Source organism: Babylonia areolata, chromosome 25 (genome assembly GCF_041734735.1).
Source record: "Babylonia areolata isolate BAREFJ2019XMU chromosome 25, ASM4173473v1, whole genome shotgun sequence".
Taxonomy (NCBI): domain Eukaryota; kingdom Metazoa; phylum Mollusca; class Gastropoda; order Neogastropoda; family Buccinidae; genus Babylonia; species Babylonia areolata.
Genome location: NC_134900.1, coordinates 39,391,834 through 39,404,705, shown reverse-complemented (window position 1 = coordinate 39,404,705; position 12,872 = coordinate 39,391,834). Strand labels below are relative to the sequence as shown.

Below are 12,872 nucleotides of genomic sequence, written 5' to 3'. Positions count from 1 at the left end.
GATAGTGTCCACAGTGCTGCCAAGTCCACTGCTCAGAGATAGTGTCCACAGTGCTGCCAAGTCCACTGCTCATAGATAGTGTCCACAGTGCTGCCAAGTCCACTGCTCAGAGATAGTGTCCACAGTGCTGCCAAGTCCACTGCTCAGAGTTAGTGTCCACAGTGCTGCCAAGTCCACCCGTGGCAAGAAGAGCAGCAAATCTGCAGATTGGTTTGAAGTGCACTCTGCAGAAATGAAGAGAAGAGATGCCCACCCAGGCTCCTTAGCATCATCAGGTCCTTCCTTGAAGGCATGAAGGGCACTGTGGTCTTTGATGGCCCAGTAACAGGCGCCTTCAACATCCAAGTGGAGTAAAACAAGGCTGTGTCCACGCTCCCACCCTCTTCGGGATCTTCACAATTCTAATGAAGCACGCCTTCTGATCTTCCACAGATGGTGTTTACTTTCGCACAAGGTCAGATGGAAAGCTCTTCAAACTCTCCAGACTAAGAGCAAGATCTACTGTTAAGATTAAATGTCTGTGCGATTTTCTATTTGCAGATGACGCAGCAGTTACCACCACTCAGCCAAAGATCTTTAGCAGCTCATGAATTCCTTCAGCAAGACTTGCCGCGACTTCGGACTCGCCATCAGTCTCCAGAAAATACAGTTCGTGGAATAGGACGTGGACTGCCCTCCCAATATCAGACTCTCCTCACCAACTGGAAATTGTTTAGGACATGTACGTGCAATTGGGTTCAACGATCTCAAGACTCCCTCTCTCTCGACTCCGAGCTGGACAAGCGTATTGACAAGGTTGCTGCCACCATGTCCTGACTGACAAAGAGAGTATAGAACAGCAGTAAACTGACAACACACCAAGGTCCTTGTCAACACAGCTTGCATCGTGAGCACCCTTCTGTACGGCAGTGAACATTGGACACTGCATGCCAGACAGGAATGAAAGCTCAGCGCCTTCCACATACCCTGCGTCCGTCGCATTCAAAACATCTGAAAAAAGTCTCCAATATCACTGCCTCGAGAGGGCCGAGATCCCCAACATGCACACCCTCCTGAAGCAGAGACGCATGCACTGGCTCGGACACGTGCGAATGGACGACGGCCGAATACCCAGGGACCTTCTGTAGGGAGACTTAGTTCAGGGAAAGCGCTCTACAGGCAGACCCCAACTACGCCACAAAAAACGTCTGCAAAAAAGACCTGAAGACCCTGGGCATCAACCCAGACACCTGGGAAGCTCCGACCGATCATCCTGGAGGCAGACAGTGCAGAAAGACCTCTCCAACTTCGAAGAGACAGTTGCCCAACAGTCAGTGGCCAAACGGACTTGGACTGCCACCGGAGATTAGAAAAGAGAGATAAACCACTCGCGGCAGGCCCCTTCTTACTGTCTATAACAGTGCTGAAGCCGTTTTGGGGCACACACACGCAGTGCGGAAGGGTGGGGGTAAATCACCCTCTCCTTCCCCACCCGAAGGAAACTAGTCGGTTCTGACGGTTCAGCTGCAGTAAAGCGAAAGTTAAGTTATGCCTGGAATTTCCCACGTGTAGTAAGATTCGCTGTATACAATGAAAACCGATTCATTTTTGCTTGGTTTTTAGCACGTTTGCATCTGCTTGAATGTAGATAATATAAAAAGAAAATAAAGCAGCTCCCCCCACCACCAACTCCCCCCCCCCCACCCACCCCTGGGGCCCCCCAGCGCAATGTTGCACATGAGAGAGACAGTTGTAAATTATTGAACTGCGTTTTCGTAACGCTACTTTTTTCTTCACACTTTCTGGTTTACATCACCATTTCTTCAGCAACAAATATATATATATATATATCAAAACATAAAACACATATTCAGCTCTGTCTCTCTTCTAACATCTGTCTATACATACATACATACATACATGAATACATACATACATAATTTCATATAGATCTATCAGTATGTAAATCTATATCTATATGTACATAATCATATATATAATTCATATATATACGAACGCTTCATGTTGCCCGAGCAGACCGTTGTATTGTGCTCTTTCTCTCTCTCTAAGTCTCTGTCTCTGTCTCTTTCTCTCTCTCTCTCTGGAGTTTTACATGGCTGTTAAAAGCATCTACGATTCTGTACTTGAATGTGTTCGTGACAAAGGTATTTATTCATGTCAGGTCAGGTCATTAGATCTGCTACTGGTAACCTGTAATCCAGTACAACCTGTTCAGGGTCGGGTTGCCGACGACTAAACCGGCACTTCCACCGCTCCCTTCTGGGACTGGTGAGGCGGGTGGCTAGACACCCTTATGGAGATCCATAAAAGGGCGTCGGCTCAGGAGAGCCACCGACGGCCATCTAGCTCCACTGTGCTGTGTGCATGCCACACGCAGTTGGTCCCCGGGGTGTGTCTACCCATGTATGCGAAATCTGGATCCGGCAGAATCTGCGGAAGAAACCTATCGGTTCAACGGAGAGGAAGGCGGTTACAGCAACGCACTGTGGAGTGCAGAGAGCAAGATGAGACACTGAAAGGATATCTTGGTCATCCACTGCATCCGTGCTCATCATCCAGTCGTCTCGACTTAGTCTTGCCACTGGAAATTGGTGGACCCGGACGAGAGAGTGAGGTCGACGTTGCGCAACTCCTCTTCACTTTAAACAAACTCATCGCGCAAGTCATCAGTCATCCAAAATGACCTTTCATCCTTCATCATTTCATCACCCCCAAGTCCTGTGGCGACAGGCGAGCGACGAAACGACAGGTGTGGGTACACTGGCAGTCGCAGCCGCAGACCTGCACGCAGGCGGCTCAGGCCATAGGGTCGTTCTTCGTCGACAGGAGCAGCGATGGAGCTCGGCAGCCGTCTGAGCGTCTGAGCAGCCCTCTTTAGGAATGCACTGCTCACCTCCCTGGCATGAGGAAGGGGCTAGAAAAGGTGCCCTAAAAATTGCCTGCTCCATATCACCCTGGCCAGCATACCGCGGCTGGCGGGGACCCTACATCAGCGGTCGAAACAAAGAGAAAGAAAAGAAAAAAACAAGGATCGTTCCTCTCACCATTGGTGCTTGGAACATAAGGACTCTCCTGGACAGAGATAACACGGACAGACCCCAAAGGAGAACAGCACTAGTTGCATCCGAACTCGCCAGATACAACATCGACATCGCAGCCTTGAGTGAGACTCGGCTTGCAGGCGAAGGCGAGCTCTGTGAACGGGGATCTGGTTACACCTTCTTCTGGAGTGGACGAGGAAGCGAAGAGCGACGTGAGGCTGGCGTTGGTTTTGCAGTAAAAACAGCACTTGTCAGCAAGCTAGCTGGAATCCCAAAGGGAGTCAACGATAGGCTTATGACCATGAAACTCCCACTGGCATCTGGCCAGAAGCACCTCACCATTGTCAGTGCCTACGCCCCAACCATGACCAACCCGGATGAAGTGAAGGCGAAGTTCTACGAGGACCTTCACTCTGTCATTGCTGCCATCCCTAAAGCAGACAAGCTCATCATTCTTGGGGACTTCAATGCTAGAGTTGGCTCTGACTACATCTCCTGGGATGGAGTGATTGGAAAGCACGGTGTGGGCCACTGCAACCCAAATGGATTGCTTTTGCTTCAGACCTGTGCAGAGCACGAACTGCTGATAACCAACACAGTTTTCTGCCTCCCTACCCGTAACAGGACGTCATGGATGCACCCTCGCTCAAAGCATTGGCATCTCATCGATTATGTCATCGTCAGGAAAAGGGATAGGCAAGATGTACGTGTAACAAAGACCATGTGCGGCGCCGAGTGTTGGACAGACCATCGCCTTGTAGTCTCGAAGCTGAATATTCGAATCCAACCCAAGAGACGCCCCCAAGGCCAGAAGGCTCCAAAACGGCTCAACATCGCTAAGCTGAAAAGCATCACCATCAAACAGTCATTTGTGGAGCTGCTGGAAGATCGTCTGGAATCCGCCTCTCTGGACAACCAGAATGTGGAGTCTGACTGGAGGACCCTGCGTGAGCTGATCTATAGTACAGCTTCAGAGACCCTGGGACCCATGACCAGAAAGCACAAAGACTGGTTTGATGAAAACTGTGATGAAATCAAGCAGCTTCTGGATGAGAAACGCCGTCTGCATCAAGCCCACCTGAGCAACCCAAAGTCCACATCAAAAAAGGATGCATACAATGACATCCGCAGGACTGTTCAGCAAAAGTTACGCCAGATGCAAGATAAGTGGCTGAGTGACAAAGCTGATGAGATCCAGGGATATGCTGACAGGCACGATATGAAGAGGTTCTATGATGCCTTAAAAGAAGTCTACGGCCCCACATCCTCAGGATCATCCCCCCTCCTCAGTGCAGATGGGAATACCTTGATCACCGAGAAGGAGAACATTCTTGAACGATGGGCTGAGCACTTCAACAGTGTCTTAAATCGCCCTTCCTCCATAAATGATGAAGCCATAGACCGTCTCCCACAAGTCCCCACCAACGAAGCACTGGATGATCCGCCAACACTTCTTGAGACCCAGAAAGCAATCCGTCTGCTATCCAGTGGCAAAGCACCTGGCTCAGACTCCATACCAGCAGAGGTCTACAAGGATGGAGGCACTGTGCTGACTGAGAAGCTTCATCAGCTGTACTCACTCATGTGGAAAGAAGAGACGATCCCCCAGGATTTCAAAGATGCATCTATCATTCACTTGTACAAGCGAAAGGGGAACCGGCAAGCCTGTGATAACCATCGGGGCATTTCCTTGCTCTCCATCGCAGGCAAGATACTTGCCAGGATCCTACTTAACCGCCTCACAGCACACCTTGACCAAGGTTATTTGCCTGAGAGCCAATGTGGATTCCGGAAAGAGCGCGGAACCACTGACATGGTGTTTGCTGCAAGGCAGCTGCAAGAGAAATGTCAGGAGCAAAATGCTGATCTGTTCTCCACCTATGTCGACCTCACTAAGGCCTTCGACACCGTGAGTAGAGAGGGACTGTGGAAGATCATGGCCAAGTACGGATGCCCTCGGAAATTTATTTCCTTGGTCAGCCAATTCCATGAAGGCATGCAGGCTCGAGTCCAGGACAATGGTGAAACATCTGCTCCTTTTGCTGTCACAAATGGTGTCAAGCAAGGCTGCGTCCTGGCTCCAACGCTGTTCAGCCTCATGTTCTCTGCAATGCTTACTGATGCCTTCAGAGATGGCGATGTTGGAATCGGCCTAAAGTACCGAACAGATGGCAAGCTGTTTAACCTCAGAAGGCTTCAAGCAAAAACGAAGGTCATGACAGACATCATCAGAGACTTTTTGTTTGCTGATGATTGTGCCCTCAACGCTGGATCTGAAGCTGACATGCAACTCAGCGTCGACAAGTTTGCCACTGCCAGCAGGAACTTCGGCCTTACCATCAGCACGAGGAAAACTGAAGTTCTCCATCAGCCAGCCCCAGGGAAACCCTACGTTGAGCCCAACATCACAGTCAACGGTCAGAGACTCAGTGCGGTGGAGCGGTTCACATACCTTGGCAGCACACTGTCACGAAATGTGACAATCGACGATGAAGTGAACGTCAGGATTGCAAGAGCAAGCGCAGCTTTTGGTAGACTCAATGCAAATGTCTGGAACAGAAGAGGCATTAGTCTTGAGACCAAGCTAAAGGTCTACAGAGCAGTAGTTCTCCCCACACTACTGTACGCCTGCGAAACTTGGACAGTGTACCAACGACATGCCAAGAAGCTGAACCACTTCCACACAACATGCCTCAGGAAGCTACTGAACATCAAGTGGCAAGACAAGACCCCTGACACAGAGGTGCTCGCAAAAGCCACCCTTCCCAGCATCTTCACCATCCTGATGCAGTCCCAGCTTCGCTGGGCTGGACACGTGGCGCGCATGCCAGACCATCGGCTGCCCAAAAGGCTCTTCTATGGCGAGCTGCAACAAGGGAAGAGATCACACGGAGGTCAGAAGAAGCGCTTCAGAGATACTCTGAAAGTCTCTCTGAAAGCGTTTGATATCAACCCTGACTCCTGGGAGGAATCTGCAGTGGACCGTGACAAATGGCGCGCTGCTGTGCACAAAGGCGCCAGGTTGTGCGAGGCCAACAGGACTGCTGCAGCTGTTGAGAAGAGGCAGGCCAGAAAGTCACGGGCAAACAAGCTCCCTGACTTGTCTGCCCCAACTGTCAGCGAACATTTCGTGCGCAGATTGGACTGTTCAGCCATCTACGCACTCACAGATAGATTAATGAGCATCCTTCCCCCCACCCACCACCACCCTCCCCCCATCCCCCATCCCCCATCTGGATGACAACGATGGTCATCATCGATCTCGATGGACACACCATTTATTCAGACTTTTTTCAGTGTCCAAGAGGGGTTAAACAAGGTTGTATGCTAAGCTCACAGCTGTTTTCCTTTTTCATCGGTGAATTGGCAGTGGAGTTATCAAAGAAGGGGAGACATGGAATACAAATGATACCTGGCGCAACAGATTTGCTCTTAATGCTATTTGCTGATGATGATGTTCTCTTGTCTGACACACCCATAGGGTTACAAAATCAATTAAGTGCCCTTAAGCAAGAAACAGACTACAACAAACAGTGAATCTCGATAAGACCAATATTATAGTTTTCCGCAATGGAGGTCATCTTTCGACTCGTGAAAAATGGTGCTGTGGTGATAGGGAAATAAAAGTAACCAATACATATAAATATTTAGGAATGTTATTCACAACAAAATTGAGTTTGACATCTGCGTGGGATGAAGCAAACAGAAAAGGGAAAAAAGTTGTAATCCAAATTATAAAATCACTCAGGAGACAGCGTTCGACTGACGCTTTCCCTTAGTTTGGGCGGGGCAAAGGCAGCTCATGAATAATGAATGCGTCTCGCGGCGCAGGCTGCCTGGCTTCAGCAATTTCTGCAAGTGGTTTATCTCTCTTTTCTAATCTCCGCTGCCACTCTAGAATGGGCCTGTTCAGCCACAAATGACTGTACAGATACAGAATAAAGAACAATCACAAAACCAACATGTCCATCGTGAAACAAACTCCCCCCATTGCATATTGTCACATGTTACACAAGAAGAAGGGAGAGGAAATCTTACACTATTTTTTTCCGTTCAGGTGAAGCAGACTGAAAACAGTTAACAGCAATGGAATGGACAATGCGCTACAATGGAGGGAGAAATGAAATGGCTCTCAAGGAGAAAATGAGCTGGCAAATTATTTTCTGATGAGTGTGACGTGCGTTGTCCCTAATTTGTGATTTGAAGTCCCCTCAAATCCCCTACAATGCCCCTATTCTTTTGTTGCTATAATCTGTAGTAGTAACCGTGGAAAATACCCTGCTGATATAACGGAGTGGACATTTTGAGAAGGATGTAGTGAAGAAAGAGGAGACGACGAGGTGCTTGAAGTCGCTGCGGAACTGCTGGCTCATGATGCAGTAGAACATGAAGTTGACGGCGCTGTTGACCAGCACCAGGATATCCATCAGGTCGCCCAGGTGAATGTACACGTCGTTCCAGAAGTCCGTGTCCCGAGCGGAGATCCAGGCCAACACGCCCTGTGGGAACTCGGTGAGGATGAAGCAGATGACGACGGCTAGCAGCATGAGGGTGGTCCGGGTGTGCTCCGTGTGGTGGTGGTGGTGGTCCGTGGTGTGCACCGTGCTGGGCATTCTGCTGATGAGGAAGATGTGTTGCCTCCTGGCCTTCTGTATGGCCCAGATGAGCAGCGTGGACAGCACGGCCATCAGCACACAGGGCAGGATCTTGATGATGATGCCGAACAGATATCTGACGGTCTTCTGGAAGACAGGGTTGTCCTGGGCCAGCTGGCTGTCCCTGATAAAGTAGCATGACTCGTTTCGCCCCAACGCGGGCCCCACGTCGTGCACGCTGTAGGCCAGGTAATAGGGCACACAGGACAGCACGTTCAACACCATCATGACGGCCACCATCAGCTTGGCGTGTTTCATATTGCACACCCGGGCCGCCAGGCTGTGCCAGCACACAAAGATGTAGCGGTGGACGGCCAAGACCACTGTCAGCCACATGGACCAGGTGTGGCTGGTGATGAGGAAGCAGTAGTGGATGAGGATGAAGACCATCCAGCCCTGTGTGTGCTGGGTAGAGTTACAGTCCGGGCTGGAGATGATGTACAGGTAGATGGCCATGATGGGGTAGGTGCTCAACGTCAGCAAGTCGGCGATGGCCAGAGTGGTCAGGATGAAGTTGGTGGGGTTCTTCGTGCGCCTGCTGGTCAGCACGCTGATATTGAACACGTTGGACACCATGCCGAAGGTGCAGACGAAGACAGACAAGTAGCCGTGGATCTTCTGGTAGGACTGGCTGAACTGCTCGATAGCGGACAGCGTCTTGGTGGTGCTGACGGTGGTCAACCCGGCCTGCATCGCGTCCTTGTCCAGGGAGCTGGTGGCGCTGTGCATGGCGGAGCGGGTGGCGTACAGAGCTGTGATGTTGGCTATGCTTTGGGCTGGCTTGGTGCTGCTCCGTCCTCTACATCCTGTGGGATAGAGTAGATTGGTGGACAGAGTACTGTACAGCTGATTGGTGGACAGAGTAGATTGTTGGACAGAGTATCTGTCATAGTATCTGTACAGCTGATTGGTGGACAGAGTAGATTGTTGGACAGAGTACCGAACAGCTGATTGGTGGACACAGTAGATTGTTGGACAGAGTATCTGTACAGCTGATTGGTGGACACAGTAGATTGTTGGACAGAGTATCTGTACAGCTGATTGGTGGACAGAGTAGATTGTTGGATAGAGTACTGTACAGCTGATTGGTGGACAGAGTAGATTGTTGGACATAGTACCTGTACAGTTGGTTGGTAGACATAGTATCTGTACAGCTGGTTGGTGGACATAGTATCTGTACAGCTGATTGGTAGACATAGTATCTGTACAGCTGGTTGGTGGACATAGTAGATTGTAATACATAGTATCTGTACAGCTGACTGGTGGACATAGTATCTGTACAGCTGGTTGGTGGACATAGTATCTGTACAGCTGGTTGGTGGACATAGTATCTGTACAGCCGGTTGGTAGACATAGTATCTGTACAGTTGATTGGTGGACATAGTAGATTGTAATACATAGTATGTGTACAGCTGACTGGTAGACATTGTATCTGTACAGCTGGTTGGTGGACATAGTATCTGTACAGCCGGTTGGTAGACACAGTATCTGTACAGCTGATTGGTGGACATAGTAGATTGTAATACATAGTATGTGTACAGCTGACTGGTAGACATTGTATCTGTACAGCTGGTTGGTGGACATAGTATCTGTACAGCCGGTTGGTAGACACAGTATCTGTACAGCTGATTGGTGGACATAGTAGATTGTAATACATAGTATGTGTACAGCTGACTGGTAGACATAGTATCTGTACAGCCGGTTGGTAGACATAGTATCTGTACAGCTGGTTGGTGGACATAGTATCTGTACAGCTGGTTGCTGGACATAGTATCTGTACAACTGGTTGCTGGACATAGTATCTGTACAACTGGTTGGTGGACAGAGTAGATTGTTGGACATAGTATCTGTACAGCTGATTGGTGGACAGAGTATCTGTACAGCTGGTTGATAATAATAATAATAATGATAATAATTCATATCCTTTCTATTGCACGATATCCAGTACTAATGCTGCTCAAAGCACCTTACATCATCGAGCCAGATAAGAACATAACATAAAACATTACAACAGCTCAATCCAATGCGTTCACAGAATGAATAAAACATAATCCACCAAACAATAAAAATATCAAGTACATAATGCTTAGATTAAAAAGAAATACATTCCTTAAAAAGACATATTTTTTTAGACACACACATACATGCGCGCGCACACTCACACTCGCGCGCGCGCACAAACACACACGCACACATGCACGCGCGCCCAGACACATTAAATATATCAACTGCACTAAAACAGGGCTCCGTGAGTATAAATATCTCTAGCAAAAAACACCATGTGGCGAACAGACTTTGGACTATCCATCGTGCTGAGTACAGAAATGTCTGCGGAAAAGGTGCGTTTTTAGATCTGACTTGAAGGTCTGGAGATCAGGAGCGTTTCTGAGGGACGATGGCAAAGGGTTCCAAATTTGGGGTACTTGAGCCCTAAAAGACCTTTTCCCTGCACATTTTAAATTAGTTCTTGGGACTTTAAGTAACAGTTCTGAACTGGATCTTAGCGTTCAACATGGTTCGTACGTTTCCAGCACAGAGGAGAGATACAGAGTAGATTGTTGGACATAGTGGAGTGATGGCCTGGAGGTAACGCGTCCGCCTAGGAAGTGAGAGAATCCGAGCGCGCTGGTTCGAATCACAGCTCAGCCGCCGGTATTTTCTCCCGCTCCACTAGACCTTGAGTGGTGGTATGGACGCTAATCATTCGGATGAGACGATAAACCGAGGTCCCGTGTGCAGCATGCACTTAGCGCACGTAAAAGAACCTACGGCAACAAAAGGGTTGTTCCTGGCAAAATTATGTAGACAAATCCACTCCGATAAGAAAAACAAATAAAACTGCATGCAGGAAAAAAAAGGGTGGGGCTGTAGTGTAGCGACGCGCTCTCCCTGGAAAGAGCAGCCGATATTTCACACAGAGAAATCTGTTGTGATAAAAAGAAATACAAATACAAAATCTGTACAGCTGTAAATTGTTGGACATAGTATCTGTACAGCTGGTTGGTGGACAGACATAATATCTGTAGAGCTGGTTGGTGGACAGACATAATATCTGTGCAGCTGGTTGGTGGACAGAGTAGTTTGCTGGACATAGTATCTGTACAGCTGGTTGGTGGACATAGTATCTGTACAGCTGGTTGGTGGACATAGTATCTGTACAGCTGGTTGGTGGACATAGTATCTGTACAGCTGGTTGGTGGACAGGGTATCTGTACAGCTGGTTGGTGGACAGAGTATCTGTACAGCTGGTTGGTGGACAGAGTAGTTTGCTGGACATAGTATCTGTACAGCTGGTTGGTGGACAGGGTATCTGTACAGCTGGTTGGTGGACATAGTATCTGTACAGCTGGTTGGTGGACAGAGTATCTGTACAGCTGGTTGGTGGACAGGGTATCTGTACAGCTGGTTGGTGGACAGAGTATCTGTACAGCTGGTTGGTGGACAGGGTATCTGTACAGCTGGTTGGTGGACAGAGTATCTGTACAGCTGGTTGGTGGACAGGGTATCTGTACAGCTGGTTGGTGGACAGAGTATCTGTACAGCTGGTTTGTGGACAGAGTATCTGTACAGCTGGTTTGTGGACAGGGTATCTGTACAGCTGGTTGGTGGACATAGTATCTGTACAGCTGATTGGTGGACAGAGTATCTGTACAGCTGGTTGGTGAACAGGGTATCTGTACAGCTGGTTGGTGGACAGACATAATATCTGTACAGCTGGTTGGTGGACAGACATAGTATCTGTACAGCTGATTGGTGGACAGAGTACATTGTTGGACATAGTATCTGTACAGCTGATTGGTGGACATAGTATCTGTACAGCTGGTTGCTGGACAGAGCATTGGCAGCTAGCTTTCCAGCTCTATCGTACCGAGCAATTTAAACCAGGGAAACATTTTTCTGTTTGATGTAGCCTACCGATATCTGTATTTTCAAGCTAACCGTTTTTATTAGAATCCCCTACTAATCACAACAGACATATTGCTTTGTGTGTAACACAGTGAGTCCACAATTTGCCCTCAAAAGAACCTCTCGACCCTGGGAAGTATTGGACGCAGGATGTCTTGGACACGGGATGTACTGGACGTGGGACGTGTTGGACGTGGGATGTGTGGGTCGTGTGATGTATTGGACGTGGGATGTATTGGACGTGGAACATACTGGACATGGGGCGTATTGGACGTGGAACATACTGGACGTGGGACATACTGGATATGGGGCGTATTGGACGTGGAACATACTGGACGTGGGATGTACTGGACGTGGGATGTACTGGACGTGGAACATACTGGACGTGTAGCGTATTGGACGTGGAACATGCTGGACGTGTTATGTATTGGACGTGGAACATACTGGACGTGGGATGTATTGGACGTGGAACATACTGGACGTGTAGCGTATTGGACGTGGAACATACTGGACGTGGGATGTATTGGACGTGGAACATACTGGACGTGTTATGTATTGGACGTGGAACATACTGGACGTGGGATGTATTGGACGTGGAACATACTGGACGTGGAATGTATTGGACGTGGAACATACTGGACGTGGAATGTATTGGACGTGGAACATACTGGACGTGTTATGTATTGGACGTGGAACATACTGGACGTGTTATGTATTGGACGTGGAACATACTGGACGTGGGATGTATTGGACGTGGAACATACTGGACGTGTAGCGTATTGGACGTGGAACATACTGGACGTGGGATGTATTGGACGTGGAACATACTGGACGTGGGATGTATTGGACGTGGAACATACTGGACGTGTAGCGTATTGGACGTGGAGCATACTGGACGTGGGATGTATTGGACGTGGAACATACAGGACGTGTAGCGTATTGGACGTGGGACGTGGAATGTACTGGGCCAGGGACGTATCAGATGTAGGACGTACTGGACGTGGGACGTGCTGATCCTAAGACGTGTCATGACAATAGATTTGGACCCTTATGATTTCATCTTCCGAATCAAAGAAGCACAATCGAAAGAGTCCTACCCAAAAAGCTGTGTCTAAAAGCTAAATTGGTACTGTAGTTTTCAGTGTCATCCACTTCACTGACGTGCATTTGAGTGTCTTGCTACAGTTTCCACATCATCAGTTCTACCGCATCATCACAAACATACAGATAAATGTTGACAAAATATCTGACTGTCATGCCCTGCTCTCAT

At 48.6% G+C, this 12,872-nt stretch overlaps 1 protein-coding gene across 1 annotated transcript in view; it reads right to left on the bottom strand.

The window, feature by feature from the left end:
* Window positions 1–12,872, bottom strand: part of LOC143299602 (G-protein coupled receptor dmsr-1-like) — a 16,827-nt gene extending 3,955 nt beyond the window's left edge. The window contains exons 1-3 of the mRNA XM_076612890.1: window positions 12,854–12,872; window positions 7,342–8,502; window positions 254–332 (exon numbers count right to left, since the gene is read on the bottom strand). Of these exons, the coding sequence (XP_076469005.1) occupies window positions 254–332; window positions 7,342–8,502; window positions 12,854–12,872 (1,259 nt within the window). The remainder of the gene's footprint in view (window positions 1–253; window positions 333–7,341; window positions 8,503–12,853) is intronic.